Raw genomic sequence first — 24,393 nt, 5'->3', positions numbered from 1 at the left:
AGAACCTTTTAATTGAACCATTTTTGAATCCATTCAGCTGATTTATTTTTCTGGTGGGATCACTTTTAGCTTAGCTTAGCATAATGAATTACATCAGATTAGACCATTAGCATTTTGTTAATTTTTTTAAAAAAGATTATTGATAATTTTCCTAGCTAAAGCTTGTGTCACCTGTAGTTACTTTAAAAATGGTTTAAGTCAATTGGTTCAAACTGAAATAATGGGCGAGTTGACTTTTTAGGGCACTTGTTGTTAAATTAGAACAAACTTCTCATGTAAAAAGAGAAACATATGAATAAACCAGCACAGGCTCATTCTGAAAACATAGTCTTGTGGAAGTTTCTGGAGACTTATGTAGCCGGAGATACAATTAATTTTTTTAAGTGAACACTGCGGGGCGGTGTGACGCCGTTTCTTTCAGTGCTTGCCGGCTGGCCGCTTACCTCCATGTGGAGGGCTTTCCCGCCACTACCAGTTTGTCCAATTATCTTGTTCCAGAAACCAGGTAAGACAAAAACAGAATCCAAAAATAAAATGAATAAACAGGGTTGAGAATGCGGTGAAAATCCGAAAACGTGGTAAAAATCAGGCGAGGGCTTTTCTGTTTCTGGACGGCTTGTGCAAACCGTCGGTTGCGTTTAGGGAAGTAAGTGGGTGGGCAGGCCAATCTGTAAAATTGTTTGGGTTAAGGGAAGGAGGAGAGTGGGTCAGTCGATTGGCCGGTCGCCCAGTCAATCATTCAGTCAGTCAGACAAACGGTTGGCCGACAACGGCCTCTGGTAGGTTTACATGAGAACAGCGCCGGCACTCGCGAGAGATGTTCGAGATGCGAAAAAGCGCACACAGTGGCCTCTCGAGGATTCACGAAAACAAAAAACTGCAAAAATGCGTACCTCAAGGGACGTATTTCGCTGTCTCCAGAAATGTCCACGCGACTACGTTTTCAGAATGAGCCTGGGTTGGAATGAACGGTGGGGTGGGTGATGAGGGTTGGGGAAGTTTTAGGAATGACTGGGATTGAATAACACAGGAGTACACCACTGAGTACTCTTGAATGATCTTTTGATGCTTTTTTATATTATAATAATTCATGTTTTAAAAATGGAACCACATTACACAATCAACACACACACACCTCTTTTCAATTAGAATAGTGTGAGACTATTTTTGGGACACTTGATAGGCTATTTTTTTGTTCGTTTTAATAAGCTGCATCAATCACGGGTATGTGGTGCACAACCCAAGGGGGTTAAGTGATATTGTGTTTCCCAGCACCTGTTCTGACGTCTTGTAGAAGGCCACCGAGGCATTAACCAGTTTGAGTCTGTCCTCCATCTTGAGCATGAGCTGCTGCCAGTGCACGGCCACCTTCTCTGCACAGCTGCGGATGGCCTCGGGGTCAAAGTGTCCAGCCTGTAACATGATTTCTGCCTTCTGCTGGACCTGTAGTGCACTCTGATGGGTTTTCTGGAGAGAGTTAGCGTGGAACAAAGACTGCAGAAAGAGAAAAGAAGAAGAACGGAAAATTAAATACCTTAAAGTGCGCGTGAAATCAATACTAACCATATTGATTTTGTTCGCTAATTTTGTGGTGAACAATTCATTTGTGCATGTCATTAACAACATTTTTTTGCCCTTCTAATATTTAATTGAAATCTGAAAATGCACTTCCTGTTTGCTTTCAGTTAAATTCTCAGATTAAGTTTGTCTGAGGTAATGGGCGTGGCTACCATACTTAACCACGCCCCTCCAACTATCAGTTTTGACAACAAGCAGAAATGGTGAGCAGGAGAAGTCTGTTAGGTTGTAATAACTCCTCCCAAACCCTTTCTCCGGTCATTCATAATGAAATATTCACTTTGCTACATCCAATCAGCTCGCAGTAGAACAAAACAAACCACGCCCACTGTTTTTTCATTCAGTATTTAATTTTTCTAGGAACTGCATCAGAATATGAAAACAAAATGGTCACAGCCTCTGGTTCATGGAGACTTGCGATACCAATATTTTTTGCGATATAACTAAGATGCAAAACATTATTTTATTAGCAATTAATAAATAAAATATCAATATGAGAACATTTCATGGGATGTCTTTCAGCGCCAGAGTGCTGACAGCTTTAGGTTGTCTACACTCAGACTCAGGCCTGTTTTCTGTCTTCTGGCATTATCATGGAAAAGGGGAAATAAATCTAACTTTAATAACTGTGGACATTTACGAGAAGAGTCCAGCAGGTAGAACCTCGTTCAGAGCAGGAAACAGAGATTGATGCCAAATCCTGTAATAAATTTGATGACTACTGTTCAGAGGGATTCAGACGAGTAGCAGAAAGTGTTTCAGAAACTTTTCTGTGATGAAAAAAAAATCTGAAAAACATTTTAATGCCAAATCTGTGATGAGAGTGATCTTTGTCTTTATTCTTGTAAGGATAGTTAAGCAAAAGCAGAACATTCTACTTAAGCCTTCACTTGTTGCAAACCTTTAAGTTTCTTTCTTCTGTATTAGCAAAATGTTAGAAACCAGCAATCGTTGACTTCCATTCATGCTTAGTCCCTTTATTAATCCGGGGTCGCCACAGCGGAATGAACCGCCAACTTATCCAGCAAGTTTTTACACAGCGGGTGCCCTTCCAGCCGCAACCCATCATCACACACTCATACACTACGGACAATTTAACCTTCTTGCTGTGGCGACCCTAGATTAATAAAGGGACTAAGCCGACAAGAAAATGAATGAATGAACGAATATATCTTTTTTTTTCAAAAATTACAGTAAAATGACTATAAAATGTGGTGTTTTCTACAGTTAACACAAACAAAACCTCTTAAAAGCAAGTTATACTTGGATTTTTTTAATGCTTTTTTATATATACACTCAACACTCCCTGAGCAAGTTATAGCTAATTGCAATGTAATTCTGAAGCATTTTTCTGTGAAAAACAAAACAGGTGCAATTATTTTGTTTTATTTTTCAAATTTATTTCAGCAGTCAGCATTAAGTCATTTGTTATTTTAACAAGGAAACTTAACATTTAATTTATATCAGTTCAAATCCCAATTCTATATTTATTTTTGTCTAAAAACTGATGAATATTCCAGAACTACAAAAAGTATGACTACAAAATGTGATTTTTTTTACAGTTAAAGGGAACCTATTTTACCCCTTTTACAAGGACTTTGGTGTCTCCAGAACGTTTCTGTAAAGTTTCAGCCATAAAGACCCATCAGATCATTTATTACAACCTCTAGAATATGCCCATTTTGGTGTCTGAATTCAGTGTAGCTGTTTTTGAAGCCTGTGGGTTTAAATGCAAATGAGTTGCTTCTCCCTGCCCACTGTTCCAACGTGCGTGTCTGTTTTTCCTGTGTTATGTCATATAAACAGCAGTCGGTGACAGATACAGACACAGAGGAAGCAGAAATACAGCTCATTAGTCAAAAATACCCAGTAAGTTTCTTTCATGTATTTGTGGTCTAATTTGAGTCACACACAAATGCGCACACACACACACACACACACACACATGCACGCACACCACACACACACACACACACGTATGAGCGTTAACTGACACAATGCAGATGTGGTTACTATAGTGATTAAGAATTACATAGCAATTTTACTGTCTTTATTACAAACATGCTCAGTTTTAAAAATATTTTCAACTTATAAAACTTATAATCTCAGTTTATTTGCAAAAAGAATGTTCTGTGGACATGTGTATACATGTTATTATACACCTGTCAATCATTCAGTGGGCAGGGAAAAACCACACTCCTATGTCTTATTGCGGTGGGCCTCAAAATCACTGGGAAATCACATTTTAATGTCAGGAAATTAAAAAAAGAGAGACTTATTGTCTTTATATCACTCCAATATGACTATAGTATCACACTATACCATCACACACATCTGTCCAAACACCTTACAAAAGATGATTTACATCATAGGTGCCCTTTAGTGCAAATAAAAACCTCTTGAAGGTTGATTTCTTTTCTTGATAAAGTTATGCTCGCATGTTTCATGCTTCCAACATAAATTTTGTCTACAGCCAACATTGCCTGAGCAATTTATTTCAATCATGTTTTGAGCTGTTTTATTTTTGCCAGTGAGAAACATGTGTATATTATTTATTAAAAAGAGAAGAGAAAGTGATTCATCCATGTAAAGGTCTACAGGACTACACACTGTTTTTATAGATGCCTGCTATATACGTACAATTTTGTGCAAAGACAGTGAAAGAGCCTCTGTGTGTGTGTGTGTGTATGTGTGTTTACCTCTATGGCCAGCTGGAACTGTTCATGTTCTCTCTGTAGTTGTTCGGCCTCTGACAGTGAACTTGCATTCACCATACTGGCATCCAACATAGATTCACCATTACGAATCCACCCCAGAACCTAAACAACGCATAACGCAACAAAAGCAACGTTAGCACTGTAACACAACATCTTATTCTGAACGCCATCTGAAAAAAGAACCTAGGACAAAAAAAGTAAACAATATACTTAAAGGGACAGTTCACCAAAAAATGACAATTCTGTCATCATTTACTTGTCTTTTACTTGTTTCATGTTTATCTACGAATCTATTCCTTGGCAGTTTGTGGGTCCTTCACCGGGCCTTTTCCCCTTAGCAAAGAAACTTTCCAAAGACGTCTGTTTCTTACTCATTTTGCTGCTTGTGGGTTAAATTTGGGCGCTCAAGTGACCAAGATGTAACCAAGAGAATACGGTCATTTTTTAAAATAAAAGAATTTTCGTTCAGACTTAGATAAAAGAGGTTGAGGATATATAGTAGCTATATTTCCAATAAATCAATAAAAGGGTTGGTTATAATTATGTATAATGTATATATAATGTATATATAATTGTATATAATGTAGTGAATCATCTGATTTTCATTGAGCAGGTGTAATATTCATTAATATTAATTAATATTCACTAAGTTACCGATGTTTGGGGTGGAGTGATAACTTGGTCACATCATCATTAACCTGCGAGCTTCATTTTGCTCATGGGGCTGCGAGAAAATAAATAAAAAGAGCGGGGCTACGGCAAAATAATGAATAAAAATAGTGAGGTTATGGTCAAATAAATAAATAAATGAAAAAAGTGTAACTGCTGAGAGTGCAAGCAGCTAGGGACACCGGCCCTCGCGGCCAAAAAATGGACTGGCCCACCGGGAATTCTCCCGGTGATCCCGATTAGCCAATCCGGGCCTGCTTTTGGCACTACACTAATTAAATATGAGCAATATCACATTAATAGCACTGCGATATGACTGTATATCAGCCCTGGTGGGAGGCGTGCGTTGGCTTGAGGCACCAGACCGAGTGCCTTAGTGTCCCATCAGTGCCTATATACAGCCATATCACACTGCTACTCGTGTGATATTATGTTTATATAACAGTTTGACAGCATAATCGTGTATTAGTGATGTACAATACCACATATTCTCTACCCGATCCGATACCAGGTAAAATAAAGGCGAGTATCAGCGATACCGATCTGATACTGCCCAAAAATGACTGTTTGGGAAATTAAAGTAACAAGTAGTGAACTTAAAAGTGTCACTTTATAATGAATACGAGCCATGTTACGGGCTATTCTTGTTTATCGTTTATTGATGGAGAATTATCATGCAAAAAAAAGCCAACTTACATATTTTTTGACAGCATCTGAGCATGTATATCTTAAAACGCCTGCCTGAACATCTTAAAAAAACATATTCACACTTCTACATTTACTGACATGTTAATCCGGTTCTCATGAAAGTGTTTTGACCCTTTTTTTGTTGTTTTATCATTGTCACAAATAACCTAAGACTCCTAATACATCCACATCGCCACATTTTCTCCCTTTGTACCTGGATGGTGCCTGCCTGCTGCACCTAAGGACTCTGAAAGCGATGTCTGTCTCGCCCTAGCAGCACCTGTACCTCTCCTTTCCTCCTCGTCTGACCGCCTAGTCATGACGTTGTCATATTCTGTTTTGTGATTTATATGTCGATGTTTGGTTAGGTTTGTAGTATTACCACAGTAGCTCACTGTTTTGTTAAACGTCTCACGAACCGCATCGTTTGAGTTTATGGAAGTGAAGTAGCTCATAACTTCGCATGTGCCAGGCCAGCGGACTGAGTGGCTAGCTAGGGTGCGCTGCAGTTGTACAGTGCCATATTACGCATATGACTTTGCAGGCGGAAGAACAAGTAGTCCAACTAAAGTTGGCATTATTCAGAGAAACTAGGGTAATTGTGGTTGCTTTCCGCTGTATTTCTATTTCCAATAAAATACATATTTGCTCCAAATTATTGAAATATCAATATTTTGATAAGGTAATCGATTCTAAAAACCTGGTATCGGAGATATCGATATTTTAGTATTGATCCGCACATCACTATCGTATATATAAAAAAGAAAATCAAACACAGAGAGTTTCCAAAATCCTTATGTACGAGGAACTACTTTCTTCCACCATTCATTCACATCTGAAGCTGACGTCAAGCTGAACAACAGAAACTGCTGCTACTTCACAAACCTCACTTTAGAGCTAGTATTGGGATTGATTCTAATATGATTGATTCTCTTGTGCCATATCTAAAATGATGACCAAAGTAGGTGATTTTGCACATATTTGTCAGGGTTCTGCCACTCTGTCAGGTAAATTCTTGTTTTGGTGGCAGAATCCAGACACTAGTCATGTCTAATCCTGTCCTGTTGTGCACTGCTCAAGTTTTCTTGGGTCGAGCACTTGTTTCTGTCATTGTGTGTGTCTCCGTGTCTGCGTCCCTCAGACGCGCGCGCACTCTTGTACTCGTGTTTGTGTTTTCGTTTGTCTGCAGCGTTGTGTTTCATTCCCCGCGTCTCAGTCTTGTTGGTTTCGGTTTCGGTCGGCGCTGGGATGAAGCATGCACGCTGCGTGTGTGAGCGCACGGTGAGTGTTTTCATTCATCGTGTGCTCGTGTTATGCGTCTGTCAAAGCACGTGGCTCTGTGTTTACATTGTGGTCACGTGCTTTTGTCGTGTGCTTCAGTGTTGTGCTTGTCTCGTCATGAACATGCGGTTAATGAGTTCTCTCATTGGCTGCATGTTCTTGTCCTGTTTTATGTGAGCGCATGGCTTGTGTTGTCTCTCTGTGTCGCACGCTCTCCCGTGTATGGTCTAGTCCCACCCTCCTTGTTAACTCATTATTAGTTTGTCATGTTCACCTGTTTGTGTCAATTTACTTTTGCTTTAAAATCCCCTCATGTTTTCAGTCCTGTGCCAGTTTGTCGTCGATACTCCCTCTGTGTTCCTGTTCCAGTCGTGTCTTGCCAGCCCAGCCAAGTTTGTCTGTTTGTCTTATAGTTATGTTTTTTCCCCCCTCGGGATAGTTTGTTTTACCTTTTGGTTTTATTTGTACTTTATCATTAATAAAACCCTTATTTGTTGCAATTGAGTCCCCTTTTCCCCTCCCCCGACCGTGACAATATTTATGTTCATTAATAACTTCCCTTCACCTTGTCCCAACACAAATTGATTGTATGGAACCCAGCATTTGCTACAGTGTAGAAGTAAAAACCGTTACGATAAATACAGTGAAAATGATCTTGTTCTGATTGTAAATTACCGCAAAAGAGCTAATAATTTTGACAGTGACAGCTCAGATGAATTCTGATATTTGCAGTTAAATGCAGGACTCACTTGCTTAATATGCAATGGATATAGCTGTACAAATGACACCCAGGTGTTAAGAGATATCCTGAGCAGAATAGGCTGAATTCATGTCTCTTTATTAGTTGCATTTCTCTCTATTAGTGCTCATGTAGCTGCAGACACTTTAAGGCTGTCACTGGCGACAGCACTTTGGCCCTCACTTACGCTCTGAGTTAGATTAGCTCAGAGAGACAGTAAATCAGCCATCACAGCAGGCCATATTGATTATCAATCACAGGATCTAGCAGCGAGCGCCACATGAGACTCTGCGTCAGCTTGAGACTGTGATTTCGGGAGAAAGAAAACACTCTTGTTTCAGAAGAGTAAACTAAAGCAGCAAATATATATTATTTTACATACAGTTGAAGTCAGAGTTATTAGCCCCCCTGTACCTTACATTTCCCCCAATTTCTGTTTAATGGAAAGAAGATTTGTTCAGCACATTTCTAAACATGATAGTTTTATAACTCATTTCTAATAACTGACTTATTTTATTTGTGACAGTACATTTGACTAGACATTTTCAAGACACTACTATTCAGCTTAAAGTGACATTTAAAGGGTTAACTAGGATGATTAGGTAAGCTAGAGTAATTAGGACCTTAAAATTGTTTAAAAAAATTTTAAACTGCTTTTATTCTAGCTGATATAAAACAAATAAGACTTTCTCCAGAAGAAAAAAATAGGTCCCACTTTATATTAAATGGCCTTAACTAATATGTACTTACAAAGAAACTAATAGTTTGTTACAATGTACTTATTGTGTAAATACATGTATTTAAGGTGTACTTATGCTTGATTAAATACATGTATGTAATTACATCTGTAATTAACTTTTGTAATTACATTTGTAAATACACTATTGACCATCCCTTACACCTAAACCCACCCCTAAACCTATCCACACCACCAAACCTGTCCATAAACCAACCTCTATCCCAACTCAAAAGCACCACAAGTGTTCTCAAATACATTATAAACACAGTAAGTACATTGTATTTATTTTTTGATGTAAGTACATAGTAGTTAAGGACACTTAATATAAAGTGGGACCAAATAATATTATAGGAAATACTGTGAAAAGTTCCTTGCTCTGCTCAACATAATTTGGGAAATATTTGAAAAAAAGAAAAAGAAATTACATAAGGGCTAATCATTCTTCAACTATATATTGGTCAATTTATATTTTTTATTTATTTATTTATTTTATTTTATATAATTAGTTTGAACACAACATGCTTTTTTGAGTGTATGTGGGGTGAGTGAGACCCTCTAAAATGGAAATATACCTGATCTTTACCAGACACAGCAAAGTATAAAGAGCCAGAAAGTAATTCAAGTTAACTGTTAAAGTTAGACGATTTACTCTAACTATACACTGTAAAAATGCTGGGTTCCACACAATCCATTGTTGCTGGCACAACATAAAGGAATTAAGTTAACTTTTTTTGTTTTTACAAGTTTAAGTGGATTAAACAGGTAGGTTGTTCCCAAAAGTTTTTGAAATCATTTTTCTGAGTGTACATACACAAACAGAAGCAACAAAAAAGTCTGCAGTAGTACACTGCACACTGAGGGCTCTATTTTGACGGTCCATGTGCAGAGCGCAAAACGCAGGGCGCAAAAGCTTTCAGGGCGTGTCAGAACGCATTTTTGCTAATTTACGGACGGGAAAATCTGCTTTGCGCCGTGATGCATGGTTTAAAAGGGTTGAGTTTATTTTCTTAATGAGTTATAGGTGTGTTTTGAGAATAAACCAATTAGAGTCTCATCTCCCATTCCCTTTAAGAGCCAGCTGCGTCGCACCAAGAGCACATTCGCTATTTACAGGACGTAAAGTAAGTCTAAGTGGAAAAAAATGAGCATTTCACAAGCAAACAGTTAACAGTTTTTTTAACAGAAAACTGTTAAACAGAGCATCTACTGCGTGAGAATGAGAGATAATGGATCTACTTTCACTTTCGCTCTTGGACAGGGAAACCTTTACGAATAGACATTTCTAAATTCAGTTCTAATTTCCAGCAAACGAATAAATGAACAACAATAACGAAGCGTGCTCAAAAACCTGAGTTATATCCTAAAACACATGCTGTGCCCCATATGGTCTAAAACCTGACAGGTGGGCAAATCTAAGCTTGTTTTTAATAAAACAAATATAAATATGGATATAATAAATAATACTGCTAATAATGATAACATTATACAAAAGCAAATTGTTATGAATGAACTGAAAAAGCCTCCCGAGATGAAGAAGACATAAAAGCAGTGATTTTTCATATTTATGTAGGCTAGAAAATAATATGTTTTGTAATATTTTAATCCTTTATATTTATATCCTATATCTATTCTTATTATATCCTATATATATATCCTTAATATTATTTTTTTTTAATATGTAAAGATATTTGCCAATTGCTCTCTTGTGTGTATTAAGCAGTGTGTAAGCGAGGCGCAACTCTGCGCCGGAGTTTAGACCGGGTTTGTTTTGGTCTAATGAAAAATCCATTATAGTTTCTTGAAATAGCAACGCGCCAGCAATGCGCCTCAGAACGCCTTCCTTTTTACACCAGAACGCCTTTGGACGCACAAATGAGCGCTAATGCATTTGCTATTTAAACAGCGTATCACAACGCCTCAAAACTAGCAAAAGACTATTGCGCCACATTGCGCCACATTGCACCAGGTGTATGATAGGGCCCTATGTGTGTGATATCGATTTCATGTCTAAATGCAGTGTGTTTTTACCTGTTTAACCTCAGCCTGCAGGTGGCGGAGCTGCACACACTGCTCCAGGCGCTTCTGTGTGTGTTCGGCGCTCATGTCCAACTCGTGCTGTTTCTCATGAAGGAACTCCAGCAGCTCCTGAACTTGTGTTGCCAGATCCACCTCCTTCTCTCCGGTCAACTCAATACCTGCATATCACACACGCATTTCATTTACACACATCTTAGTGAGGATGTTACAGACTTGAGTTGTTTTTATATCAGGTTAATGATAGTGTTTCTGCATTTAACCTACCCCTTAACTCAAAACAGTAACAAATGCCAATCATGAGATACTAATAAGAGTTCTCGACGATTTGTAAGCCCTTTTAATTAGTGAGGAGCAGTGAAATGTCTTCACTAGTGTGTTGTTTTGATATGTCACTACAGTGAAAACCCTACTAAGTTGATCAAACCTATCTGATTGAGTAAACTCCTTCCCTCAGTTTAAGTGAGCAATGGGGTCTCCCGCAACGTACTTTTTTAAGTTTAATGAACTTGGTGGTTTTACAGAACGTACTTCAAATTTTAAGTTAACCTAACTTGACATTTGTATAATTCATTCATTCATTCATTCATTCATTCATTCATTCATTCATGCATTTTCCTCTGGCTTAGTCCCTTTATTCATCAAGGGTTAACCACAGCAGAATGAACCGCCAACTTATCCAGCATATGTTTTACACAGATACCTACGTAACATGTAGAGTTCAAAATTATTTAGTGGTAATTTGACTATTTTTTTCATTATAAGTGGACATATGAGCCATAACAAGTATAGCTAAAACAGTACACAAACAAACACACTGCATTATTTGGTTGGCTTAGTGGTTAGCACTGTTGCATCACAGCAAGAAGGTCACTGGTTCGAGTCCCGGCTGGGCCAGTTGGCATTTCTGTGTGGAATTTGCTTTGTAAAACATATGCCGGAATAACTGGTGGTTCATATAGCTGTGGCGAACCCTGATAAATAACCGACTAAGCTGAAGAAAAAATGAAATAATCTATATTATTTGAAACAAACTCATCACCACTGGGTGGCAGTATGACTGTACTTTAAACCCTTAGCACCCATCTCTCCTCATCATAACTTTAACCAAAAGTAATGTTTAAGTGAAAGATAACTAATGGTCAGCAAAATAATCCCCAACAATGTGTGGACTGATAGAGAGGTGTTAGGATAACCAGGGACAAATGTCAATAAAAGATTAGCCTGACTTTAAAAAATGACAAAAGAAACAATTAGATTAAATAATGAACTATAAATTATGAAACGCAAAGTCAAAGCTTGATGTGTAAAATCATATTAGGGGAAAAATGTAAATGGTTATTTTGGATCATTTTAATATTAGAACAATACAAAAAAGCTAATATAACTAATAATAAATAAATAACTAATTTAAGGAATTATAATATAAATATAAATAAAATATGTATCATTTGAAATATGACTGTTCTAGTTTTATTAGTTTTTTAGTTTTATAAGTTTTAGTACAATTTAGTAAAAGTCATACAAGTACTTTTTAGTACAAATTCGGCATGAAATTAAAATGTAATTGTTATTTTTATTTGTATGTAGTAGTGTTTTTTATTAATAATGTGAAATAGTCAACATTTGAAGTGGATTATCACCTTTCATCAATGTTAAAATACTCAACAAAACCCATTCTTGTCCTAGGACAACTTTTAAAAACGTTATTGATTCACATGTTGACGACTATATCTGTACTAAATTAATTTGACCTCAGATTCATTCATTCATTCATTTTCCTTTGGATTAGCCTCTGTTTTAGAGGTCTCCACAGTGGAATGAACTGCCAACTATTCCAGCATATGTTAACCTATCCTCCCTAGTTTACCTAGTTAACCTAGTTAAGCCTTTAAATGTCACTTTAGGCTGTGTAAAAGTGTCTTGAAAAATATCTTGTCAAATATTATTTACTGTCATCATGGCAAAGATAAAATGAATCTTATTATAAATGAGTTATTAAACTGTTATGTTTAGAAATGTGCTGAGAAAAATTGGGGGAAAAAATAAACAGGGGGGCTAATAATTCAGGGAGGCTAATAATTCTCACTTCAACTGTATGTGCATCACGATAGAGGAAAAAAGGACAATCTTAATCTCTGTTTCATGGTGACTTTAAATCAATGGAGTGTGAGAGATTGTCACAGTAATGTCTGGAGCAGATGGTGTCCAAAACCCAAAAACAAGATAGTGTCCTCAGCCAAGACCCATATGTGTGAGAGAGAGGGGGGTGAGAGTTGGGTCAGCAGTTTGAGAAGAGGAAATCTGTTTCCAGTGTTAAAAATATCTGTGAGACACTGAATTGGACGCTCACACATTATAGAGATTATGTATTATAGAGGGGAGCTATTATTCAAAAATCAGGTTTATAAGTGGTTTAAGCACATCTGTGTGACAACAGTGTGTGAATATAGACCTTTTTCATGGCTGCTGCATGGAGGGCGCCATAGCGACCAGCGTCTTCCGGTAGAATGCCATAAACTTCCGTTCACAGCGTGTACAACTGGTAATTTGCGCTCTGAAAATGGGTTTTAATAACGTTTTTAATGGATAACAGAGTGTTTTTGTGACACGCAACTTAGAAATGTGTCTGTTAAAGCCGTTATAATCTGTCACATGTGGGTCAAGCGCGTCAGAAAAACGAGAAAAACATTCTCCTAGTTCACGTGTCTGCCGTCAGAAATACAGTGTGTGTGTGCGTTCCCGGCCTGTCAGCTGTTAGCTCAGCGGCTCTTTAACACACACACACACACGCACACACACACAGAGAGAGAGAGAGCAAACCAGAGTACTGGCATGAAACTTAACAGGTATGAAAGTCGTGCAATTTACAAAAATGAGCAATAAAAGTCTGTTATTGATCCTCTGCTGGCTGATTTGCTGTTCATTCTAATCGCGAGCCGTTTGAGTTTTATTTCATGTGTTGTTTTTACAACGGTTTGTGTTTTTCTGTCATTTCGTAATGACACTAGCCTATATTTTCACTTTGTCACAGTTATTAAATCAGTGTGTCAGTGGCACAGTACAGGCTACGTGTGTGTGTCAAACATTTTGGTGAACTACATTTGTTTGGGCTGGTTATATATTTGAAATAAAGAAAAAACGTTGACTTTAGCGATGACGAGGCTTCATTTAAACTGCAGAAGATGCCGTCTGACAGCGAGAGGAAAACGCCTCACAGCAGCTGTTTTCCATCCCATTAGACCGCATTTCTTTAAATGATCAGTCCAGGAGATGATGCTGATGGACAACAGTATTAGTTCAAAGAGGATAAAAGCAGGTAAAATAGATTAAAACTATCATTTCAAAGCTGTCCAAATGTGACTGTTTACACGCATCAGCTGCCGACCGGAAGTTCTTCGCATTCTCCTTGCGCATACACGCAAAGCATCATGGGTCATTTTGCGTTCCAAGAAAAAGGTCTATAACCAGCATCTAACAGTACAAAGAAATGAATTGAACTTTTTATAATCACACTTGATAAAAACAGTCTGCAGAAACACCATTTATTGTCATTCTCCATTTGAATGTGTCATCAGAGGGGAAAAGCCCCTCCCATTAGTGACAATATTAGCATGATATTCTCTCCCATATTAGCATAAAGAGCCCTGAGGGATAAGCAGCCGTCTGTCAATGGAGTTTTCACACTGTATAAGATAATAAATGTAAAAGTTTTAGCTCTTGCACTACACATCACCGAGATGTACAGTTACAATGTTTGATAGGTGTGTATCAGGGTTCAAGTCAGGCTATGTCGAAGTTAATGTGCATTTGATGCGGAAGTATAAATCAGTCTTTACTCTTTCTCTCACCTGAAGCTTGGACTTCCATGATGTACTGATGCAGGTCCTGACCCTGCTGCATAACTTCGTAGGTCATGTTAGTCATGGCCAGTTTCCTCTCTGCGTGCCGCTGGAGTCTCTGCTCAGCCAGACTGGGTTCTTCTCCAGTATACTCATTCATTTGACGAACCAAGTCTTCATTCCACGCATCTAACTCTGCCGTTACCTGGATTGCACAAAAGACACCCAAGTGTTTTCAGATATCAAAGGGACAAACATTTCTCAACACAGACAATGTTGTTGTGAAAAAAACTCAGATTATTCTGTTTTATAAATGTACTGTTGAATGTCCTGACAATGACTAATGATAAATTAAAATTCACTTTAGTCATTTCTATTAAAACTTGTAAATAAAAAAATTATTTAAATGTGAAATCGAGACTCGTCAGACCAGGCAATGCTTATCTAATCTTCTATTTCCCAGTTTTAATGCGAATCATAGCCTCAGTTTACTGTTCTTAGCTGACAGGAGTGGTTCTGCTGCTGTAGCCCATCCGCCTCAAGGTTGGACATGTTGTGTGTTCAGAGACGCTCTTCTGCAGACTTCGGTTGTAACGAGTGCTTATTTGAGTTACTGTTGCCTTTCTATCCAGTCTTAACCAGTCTGGCCATTCTCCTCTGAAATCAGCAAGACATTTGCGCCCCCAGAACTGCCGCTCACTGGATATTTTCTCTTTTTTTTTCTCTGTAAAAAAACATTCTCTGTAAACCCTAGAGATGGTTGTGCGTGAAAATCCCAATAGATCAGCAGTTTCTGAAATACTCTGACCAGCCCGTCTGGTACATGCCACATTCAAAGTCACTTAAATCACCTTTCATCCCCATTCTGATGCTCACTTTCAACTGCAGCAGATCATCTTGACCATGACTATGCCTAAATGCATTGAGTTGATGCAGCTGATTAGAAATTTGCATTAACGAGCAGTTGGACACCTAATACAATTACCTGTGAGTGTATTGTAGAACATTATTAAAGGGATAATTCACTAGTCACATCCTTTATTGACCTGTCACCTATCATAAACCTGTTTGAGTTGAGCTCCATACTGTTAAACACAAAAACACAAACACACACAAAAAATAAATAAATAAATACAATTTTAAAAAGTACATATAATACAGGTACTTTGTGTTCAACAGAATCTGTTTGATCAGATTTTGAATCACTAAAGGATGAGTAAACGGTGAGTATATTTTCATTTGTGGATGGATTATCCCTGTCTTCTAACATCAAGTGCACGAGCTAAGCTCGTTTAAAAGATGAAAAGATAATACATGCTGCTGTGAATCTTATTAAAATCAAGCATACATATGCGCTTTTACCTCAATGGTGTACTGCTCAAAGATGCGCAGTTGCAGGAAGATGTCGAGTTTGATCTTTCTCTCATGGAAGAGTTCCTCCATGTGGCCCTGCGCCTCCTCTAGCTGCTGCAGGACGCCCTCAATGTGAGCGATGGAGCTGGTGTGGGGCATCTTATTACTGCTCATTGCTGAATCTCTGTGAAACACACAACTAATGCGTTAAGAGGAAAGCTTATTCCACATCCGTTACAAAATGCAAATATATAACATTCTAAATTTCCTCAAAAATATTATGAATCGTTCCACAGTTCAAAATCTGAAAATGTGTTTACACTACTGCAATTAGCCTTCTGTTGTAGAATTCTTTCTGTCTTTTTTAGATAATATTCCTTACATTTACCACATAGCATTCAGGGCTCAGGGCGCAGGTGCACTTTTGCTGTTTTAAGGGTGGGAAAAACGGTCTGCGGAACAGGCGCATAGTCTTTTGGGGGTTTTTCTTGTTCTCAGAAATATTATGAAGGAAAATGTGTTTAATTAATTTAGCATGCTGTTTTAAAACTCTTTCTTTCATTTTTTTATAATAATTCTTACATTTAACACATAGCATTTGACGCAGGTGCACTTTTGCTGTTTTAAGGGTGGGAAAAACAGTCTGCGGAACAAGCGCATAATCTTTGAGGGGTTGTCCTTGTTCTCAAAAATATTCTGAAAGAAAATGTGTTTAATTAATTTAGCCTGCTGTTATAAAACTCTTTCTTTCTTTTTTAATATTAATTCTTTCATTTAACACATAGCATCTGACGCAGGTGCATTTTTACTGTTTTAAGGGTGGGAAAAACGGTCTGCGGAACAGGCGCATAGTCTTTGAGGGGTTTACCTAGTTCTCAAAAATATTCTAAAGGAAAATGTGTTTAATTAATTTAGCTTGCTGTTTTAAAACTCTTTATTTCTTTTTTTAATATAAATTTTTACATTTAACACATAGCATTTGACGCAGGTGCACTTTTGCTGTTTTAAGGGTGGGAAAAACGGTCTGCGGAATAGGCGCATAGTCTTTGAGGGGTTGTCCTGGTTCTCAAAATTATTCTGAAGGAAAATGTGTTTAATTAATTTAGCTTGCTGTTTTAAAACTCCTTCTTTCATTGTTTTATATTAATTCTTACATTTAACACATAGCATTTGACGCAGGTGCATTTTTGCTGTTTTAGGGTGGGAAAAACAGTCTGCAGAACAGGTGCATAGTCTTAAAGGGTTGTCCTTATTCTCTGAATGAGTTATGGGTGTGTTTTGGGTGTAATGTGCATTAAATCAGTCTTATCTCCTATTTTTTTAAGACAAAGTTGTGGTCGCACAATGGTGGTTTTGCTATTTACATAACGAGGTTAAAGTATGCAAGCAGACCATCTACAGAACTAGCTGGATTCCACCAAAGTGGTGAAGATGCATAGGAGAAAATGGTATTTCTATATTGATGTAGACTATACAAATCTTTTACATTTAAATCCTTAAATTTTTTTGCACAGGCGACGCAGTGGCTGGATCAGTTGGTGTTTCTGTGTGGAGTTTGCATGTTCTCCCTGCGTTTGCATGGGTTCCCTCTGGTTTCCCGCAACGTTCAAACACATGCGGTGCAGGTGAATTGGGTAGGCTAAATTGTCAGTAGTGTATGAGTGTGAATGAGTGTGTATGGATGTTTCCCAGAGATGGGTTGCAGGTGGAAGGGTATCCACTGCGTAAAACAAATGCTGGATAAGTTGGTGGTTCATTCCGCTATGGTGACCCCAGATTAATAGAGACTAAGCCGAAAAGAAAATGAATGAATTTTTGCACATTCATAGGTTTTTGCATATCTTGTGTGTGTAATAAGCAACATATATACATATTTTAGATCCACCTATTGCTTAAACAGTCTTTTAAATAACAAATAAACACCATGCGCCATTGACTTTAGACCAGCTTTTAGCGTTTTCAGATTGTTGAGAACAGCTATTTTGGGATAGTTTGTGGTGTGGTCTTATTGACTTCTTCACTTCACTACTCCTAACTCCACTGATTAGGAGCTAGTTTTAGTGCTAAAATACTTTGTGAAATACGTTAAATTTAAGCCCGAGATTTTAAGGCATGCTAGGAGGTACTTTTAGCCTTAAGATGCTTTCTAAATACAGACCCTGGTTCTTAATACTGAATGTAAATTCCTCAAGCTTCAGCGGCAATAACATTCAAACATTTGAGTGGGGTGATTTGTTTAATTGTAAGTTATTATACATTATATTGTGGAAAATATGTAAATAATTGTAATGCAGCATTTTTAAGACTCTGAGGTATGTAAATCTAATGAGTAGAACTGAGTACTTGTTTATGCAGTACATGAGGAATGAAATTGTATAATGATATGGGTCTGACCTAGTTGTACTCTATTGAGGAGGTTTTCGAGGACATGACCTGTCCTTGTAATTAAAAATGCTTAAAAATGACACTAAATGGGGTTTTTTCAAAATTTGCCAAAAGTTTCTTGTGAGGGTTGGGTTTAGGGGTAGAAGTGGGTTAAGGCCATATAATACGTGTTTTTTTTACATATAAAAGTCCTTGTAAACCACCAATACCAACATGTGTGTGTGTGTGTTTTTTTACCGGAGTTGTTGCATAAGATCTTCTCCCTCTTTAATGACATTGAGTGTTGCCTCCAGCGTGGCCGTCTGCTGCTGCTGAAACTGTTTTATCAGCTCCTGAACTGAATCGACTGAGTCAGAACAAACTTCCTCCAGCAGCTCTTTCTGCAGGTCCTCCATCCACGTCCACAACTAAAACACATTTAGAAACATACACACCAATTAGACATTATTGGTACCTTATTAAGTTTTACTAAATGTGACCCATATAACACGCACAGTAACACACTTACTTTCCAAAGACCTAAAAAAGTTTCACAACTTTTCTGAAGACCAGGAAATGGAGTGACCTGCAGCTTTTAACTCCCATTTAACAAGAATCTGTCCTGAATCTAATATTAGGAAGCAGCCACACTCTCATTTCTCACGCTGCTTCCATTTTTAACATTTCAGTGTAAAAGATTAAAGAGTACTGAGCCAGACACTGCAGTAAAACCTTGAACACAATGTTATTAGAGCAGTTATTAGAACAGTAACGTTACACTGAGATCAAATGTATTTCATTGTTTATTTCGTAACAGAAAGTCGTAATGGAATTTAAATAAGTGAATCAGGCTTCAGTTGGGTTGCAAAACTTTACTGTAACAAATTTTTCAGATCATGGTGATGTTTTAACTGACTGAAATTACTATTGCTGAATACATAATTTTGAGTCCTAACATCTGCGTTGAATATCTGAACTTCCCATCACTACTGTGTATCTAACCTCAGAAGCAGCCTTGCACACATGGGCTGCTATATTTGAATTTGAGGATGGGTAGATGGTAGGAGGAATACATGTTTCAGAAAATGTATGGCTGAGTTTTTATTATGCAATAATTATGCAGTTGATTTTGAATCTGGCACCTAACAAATATCCTTATTTAAAAAAAAATAAGCTAAACTAAAACTAAATAGATTCCCCTGCTGAAAAATACAGCTTAAACCAGCGTAGGCTGGTTGGCTGGTTTTAGCTGGTTGACCAGCCTGGTTTTAGAGGGGTTTTAGCCATTTCCAGGCTGGTTTCCATTTATTTCCAGCCTGGTCTTAGCTGGTCAGGCTGGAAAATGACCAGCTAAATCCAGCTAAAGCCAGCTTGACCAGCCTGGTTTAAGCTGGACATAGCTGGTTTTGGCTTGGCTCCCAGCTTGGCTAGGCTGGTCAAGCTGGTTTTAGCTGGTCATCTTCCAACCAGACCAGCTAAGACCAGGCTGGAAATGGCTGGAAACTAGCCTGGAAATGGCCAAAACCCCTCTAAAACCAGCCTGGTTGACCAGCTAAAACCAGCCAACTAGCCTAGGCTGGTTTAAACTGGATTTTTCAGTAGGGTCAAAATATATAATAATAAAATTCAAACTAACTGAATTTAAAAACAAAAAGTCAAAACAAAATAGAAACCAACACTAATGAAAAATCCAAAACTATTATAAGCTTGGACCGTGTGAACTCACACCTCAGCCAGATGCAGACAGAGGCTGTTATGATAAATAGCGCTTTTCCAAATCTCCAGTGTGGATGCTGGTCCTGTTTAGCTCTAACATGTTGCAGGCACAGAGGAGCTCTACAGGAGGACGTGATATTCATGATAGATGATTCCCATTACGGTGGTTTGACACACACTCAGGAATATTATTCATATTAATCATACGCTAGAGATCTGAACAGCAACACACACGGCAAGTTTTACAATACAGGAAATAACCCGCAGCTGGCAAAAAGCTACACAGAATGGATATATTAAACCAAACCACACAGCATAAACAGATTTACAGAAATAAACGCTGTGCCTACATGCTATTTTTAAGAGTACATTTTTATTTCAAACCTCACCCTCATGACTTGATTGCCTCTGTTAAAGGGTTAACACATTTACAGAAGGATAGTGGTGGATGTAATGTTGCCACCCTAGTGGTTTCCATAGTAACTGCAGTTAATCACATAATGAATTAAAGAAAAATGCATTTCAGATTGCTGTCAGAACACTGCAGCAGAGCAAAGCATAGGGAAAAAACAATAAAAGTGAGGCAGCTTTGCTATGTCAATGGTTAGATTTGGTGAGATGTTTTAATTTGTTTGTTTAATTTGATGTTTTAATTTATTACAATGTTTAATTTTTAAATGTTGCAGTAAAATAATGAGTTTTCCTATGCTTTAAGCCGCCATACTGTGTTAGTAGTGCATATCATGAAGTTAACAAATAATGAAAGAAAGAAAAAATTACAATAATATTAATAATAAAAATAATTTATTTCAAACTCGAGTTCAGTCGAACAAAAATGTACTTTAAAAAGGAGGCAATTGTCCCAACTGTCATTGGGGGGGATGAGCAAATCATAGTAAATTGTACCAATGAAATCATACAAATTCATTAGGGGTGTCAAAATTAATTGTTTTTTCGGTGCACTGCGATGCAGACGCGGACAATTCTGTATCGGTTCAGTAATAACCGGTTATTGTACTGACGTCATTTATCTCCTATGCGCTCTGTCGCGAGGGAGATAAGCGCAAGTATTTACAACACTCAGCCAACTCAGGGCCGGCCTGTGGCAAGGGCACATTAGGCATATGCTCAGGGCGCTGTATATCCAGGGGGGCGCCAGAAATGAGCGCAGTTCAGTTGGTTTTGTTTTCGATATTCCTGACACACATTCTGTTATAGCGGCAATAACTTAAAAACCTCTTACCCTATAAAGATCTAAAGTGTGTTTCCTACAAAAAGACAAAGCTGGTTATGTTTCACAGCTGTCTTTCTTTTTTTCGCTCGACATTACGACCACTGCTCCGTTTAAGCCCTCGCAATATGTGTTAAGCCGGGAGAGCTCGCGCTGAGAGGAGCTCTCAGTAAAAGGGACCGTCGGAAAAGTTCTTATTTTTTCCGTTTTTTCTAGTTTTTCTGCTCCGTCAGCTCGAGCTCTCCCTGTTGCGAGGGCTTAAGTGTGTGTGTGTGTGTGTGTTTGTTTGTTTGTTTGGTGCTGTCTGTTTGTGAATGTGTTTGAATGAGAGACAGTGTGGTGCTGTGTGTCTGTGTGTTTATACAGACAGCTTGTTATAGCCTCCCCCCTAAAATACAATACTGTAAATGGAACGCATCGTCACTGCACCGTGATGCACCGAGATATCGAGTTGAACCGAATCGAAAGCATGATAATCGTAACCGAACCGAACCGAACCGTAAGACCAGTATAGGTTCACACTTCTAAAATTCCTACAAATTAGCCACTAAATAAAAAAAAATATATATAATAATGATTGCCGTGAGATAGTGTCGGTTATGACATGTCCTTGTTCCTTCTTCCTTCTTTAAATCAGGCAGACAGAGCGGGAAAGCGTGCAGGAGAGATCATGTGTGTGCATGGAAATGACATAGGTCCAGACAGAATCTAGAAGAACACCATTCCACTTGCCAGTTCATTAATACACACTTTCACTTTAAGATTTGATAGAATAAAAAAAAAAATAAAGAGAAATGATAAATACACCTAATATTGAATAGGAATAAATCAAAAAACAAAACAAAAAGAGTACTTCAATAACTTTTGTAGCATTAAGTATTCATCTATATTTTATACTTTAGTTACATTTCTTTATAGTTCATCATTCATTAATTTTCTTGTCGGCTTAGTCCCTTTATCAATCTGAGGTCGCCACAGCGGAATGAACCGCCAACTTATCCAGCAAGTTTTTACGCAGCGGATGCCCTTCCAGCCACAACCCATCTCTGGGAAACATCCGCACACACATTCACACACACACTCATACACTACGGACAATTTAGCCTACCCAATTCACCTGTACTGCATGTCTTTGGACTGTGGGGGAAACCGGAGCACCCGGAGGAAACCGCAAAGGCAGGAAAAACATGCAAACTCCACACAGAAACGCCAACTGAGCCGAAGTTCGAACCAGCGACCCAGCAACCATCTTGCTGTGAGGCGACAGCACTACCTACTGCGCCACTGCCTCGCCCTTTATAGTTCATTCTTGCTAAATTCATGCTATTAGTTATACTGTCAAATATCTTTGTGTTATATTAGAAAGCAACCTGATTTTTGAAAATCATATCTCCTGACACAAAAACAGCCTTCTTTTATCTTAAAAATATCGTTGAGCTAAAAACATGCTATTTATCTCCAATGCTGAAAAGTTAGCTTATGTTTTTATGACCTCTAGATTGGATTACCATAATGTCATTTATTACTATAGGTTCATGTGACAATTTAAATATTTGTCATTTTAAAGAGTAATGCTTCTTAACATTGATAACTCTCAAGTATACTGAAATGTTGAATGGCTATAGTCAAGTATTATAGTGATTACTATAAAAACAAAACTACTGTAACTAACAAAAATACATTGGATGGGTCAAAATTATAGACACTTTTTTTTCCACCAAATATCATTAGAATGTTAAGTAAAGATCATGTTCCATGGATATTTTTCCAACTGTAAATTTTTATTGATTTTCTTTTGGTTCCTTTATTTATCAGGGGTCGCCACAGCGAAATAAGCCACCCAATTGTAAATATATCAAACAGTATTTTTAATTAGTAATGTGTAATTTATATAGACAGCTTCAAATCCCTTAAATCTTTAAAGATTCCAGATATTCAAATAGTTGTATCTCTGCCTAATATTGTCTAATAACAATAACATACATGTTAATCATTGTTAATAACAAATCATACATGTACATCAGTGTTAAGCCTGTTTTTTATTGAGCTTTTTTTCAATTTTGAAATAAATTGACACTTACAGTATGACCGATGTTGTGGTTCACACACACACACACTGTCCTTTGACTTTGCTCTCTGTCAAAACCACTTTCAGCTACACTCACCTCACAATGTTCTCAAGTGTGTGTGTGGAGGCAGAGGAGTTTGAGACTGAAATGAAGTGTTTCTGGAGTGCTGCTGAATCAAGGCTCATGTGGTGACCTCCTTCAGCAGGACACTCCACAAACCCTCCAAAATCACTGGGAAACATTGTAAAAGTTTGGCCTGCAAGAGAACCTTCTGTTAGTCTATGCTCACATGATGTAATGCGTTTTAGTCTTAACACACACATACATACACAGCTGTGCGGTGGAATGTGCTGTGTATAAACACTACTGCAGCACTTTTGAACTAAACAAGGAAATTCCACAGTTAACAGATCAGGAAGCAACTCTGAGGCTCCTATATGGCTTGCTGCATAGTTTTGACATGTGAAAATTGTATCGGAACTATGATTTCGGAAAACATCAAACTGCTGAGCTATGTTTGTAACACCAATCTTGCGACCTTAGTTGGCGAATGATGCCAACACCATCTTGTTTAACTGAGAAGCAATTTCATTGAGTATAATCATGTCGTCAAAATTCATTCTTTTTCCACTGCAGCATGACTTTATATTCTATACTGTACATTATTTCGGTAAGTGACAAGACTTTTGTCTAAGCAAAGTCAGACCTTACTGTCCTAATTAAATAAAATAATCAAAGCATGATCATATTTTATTTTGGTAAAAAAAGCGACTTCGCCTTTCATATAAGCCATTTCTGATACCAAATGAGCAACTAGAAGTCAACTTATTATTTGTTGTTCCTAAAACTTGAATAGGCGACAAGACTTTTGTCAGGTAGTATACATATACAGATAGGTTTTTTGACAATACACTAAACTCCAACCTGATCAATTATAAACAGGAAAGCAGACAGTTAAAATGTACAATAAAAAAGCAAATGAAAACAAAATGATTCCAGATTTTCAAATTGTATCTAAATTTTCTATTTGTATCTCTGCCAAATAGTGTCCTCTCCAACATTACACAAACAATACAACGGAAAGCTTATTTATTCAGTATAAATATTCATTTGCAAAACTTGACTGGCTTTGTGATCCATAGTGATATATTTAAAAGATGTAAATATGTCAAATCACAAATGACAGACAAAATTATGAACGTTTTTCTATTCTATTCTGTTATTTTTTTATTCCAGCCAAAATAAAACAAATGAGATTTTTTCCCAGAAGAAATGAATAGAGGAAATACTGGGAACAATTCCATGCCCTGTTAAACATCATTTGGCTAATACTTAAAAAAGAACAATATTCACAGCAGGATGAATAATTTTGAC

At 37.6% G+C, this 24,393-nt stretch overlaps 1 protein-coding gene across 11 annotated transcripts in view; it reads right to left on the bottom strand.

The window, feature by feature from the left end:
* kalrna (kalirin RhoGEF kinase a) overlaps positions 1-24,393 on the bottom strand; it is a 273,633-nt gene that overhangs the window by 111,659 nt on the left and 137,581 nt on the right. For all 11 annotated transcript variants that reach the window (XR_012385103.1, XR_012385104.1, XR_012385105.1 and 8 more), the window contains exons 12-17: positions 18,262-18,431; positions 15,649-15,823; positions 14,296-14,491; positions 10,439-10,605; positions 4,278-4,397; positions 1,276-1,494 (exon numbers count right to left, since the gene is read on the bottom strand). Coding sequence is in view for 6 of the 11 variants with exons in the window: in XM_017357741.4 (XP_017213230.2) it covers positions 1,276-1,494; positions 4,278-4,397; positions 10,439-10,605; positions 14,296-14,491; positions 15,649-15,823; positions 18,262-18,431 (1,047 nt within the window). In the remaining 5 variants the exon portion in view is untranslated. The remainder of the gene's footprint in view (positions 1-1,275; positions 1,495-4,277; positions 4,398-10,438; positions 10,606-14,295; positions 14,492-15,648; positions 15,824-18,261; positions 18,432-24,393) is intronic.

The sequence above is a fragment of the Danio rerio genome, chromosome 9 (genome assembly GCF_049306965.1).
Source record: "Danio rerio strain Tuebingen ecotype United States chromosome 9, GRCz12tu, whole genome shotgun sequence".
Taxonomy (NCBI): domain Eukaryota; kingdom Metazoa; phylum Chordata; class Actinopteri; order Cypriniformes; family Danionidae; genus Danio; species Danio rerio.
The sequence above is the reverse complement of the archived record's forward strand: the minus strand, read 5'-3'. Positions and strand labels throughout refer to the sequence as shown.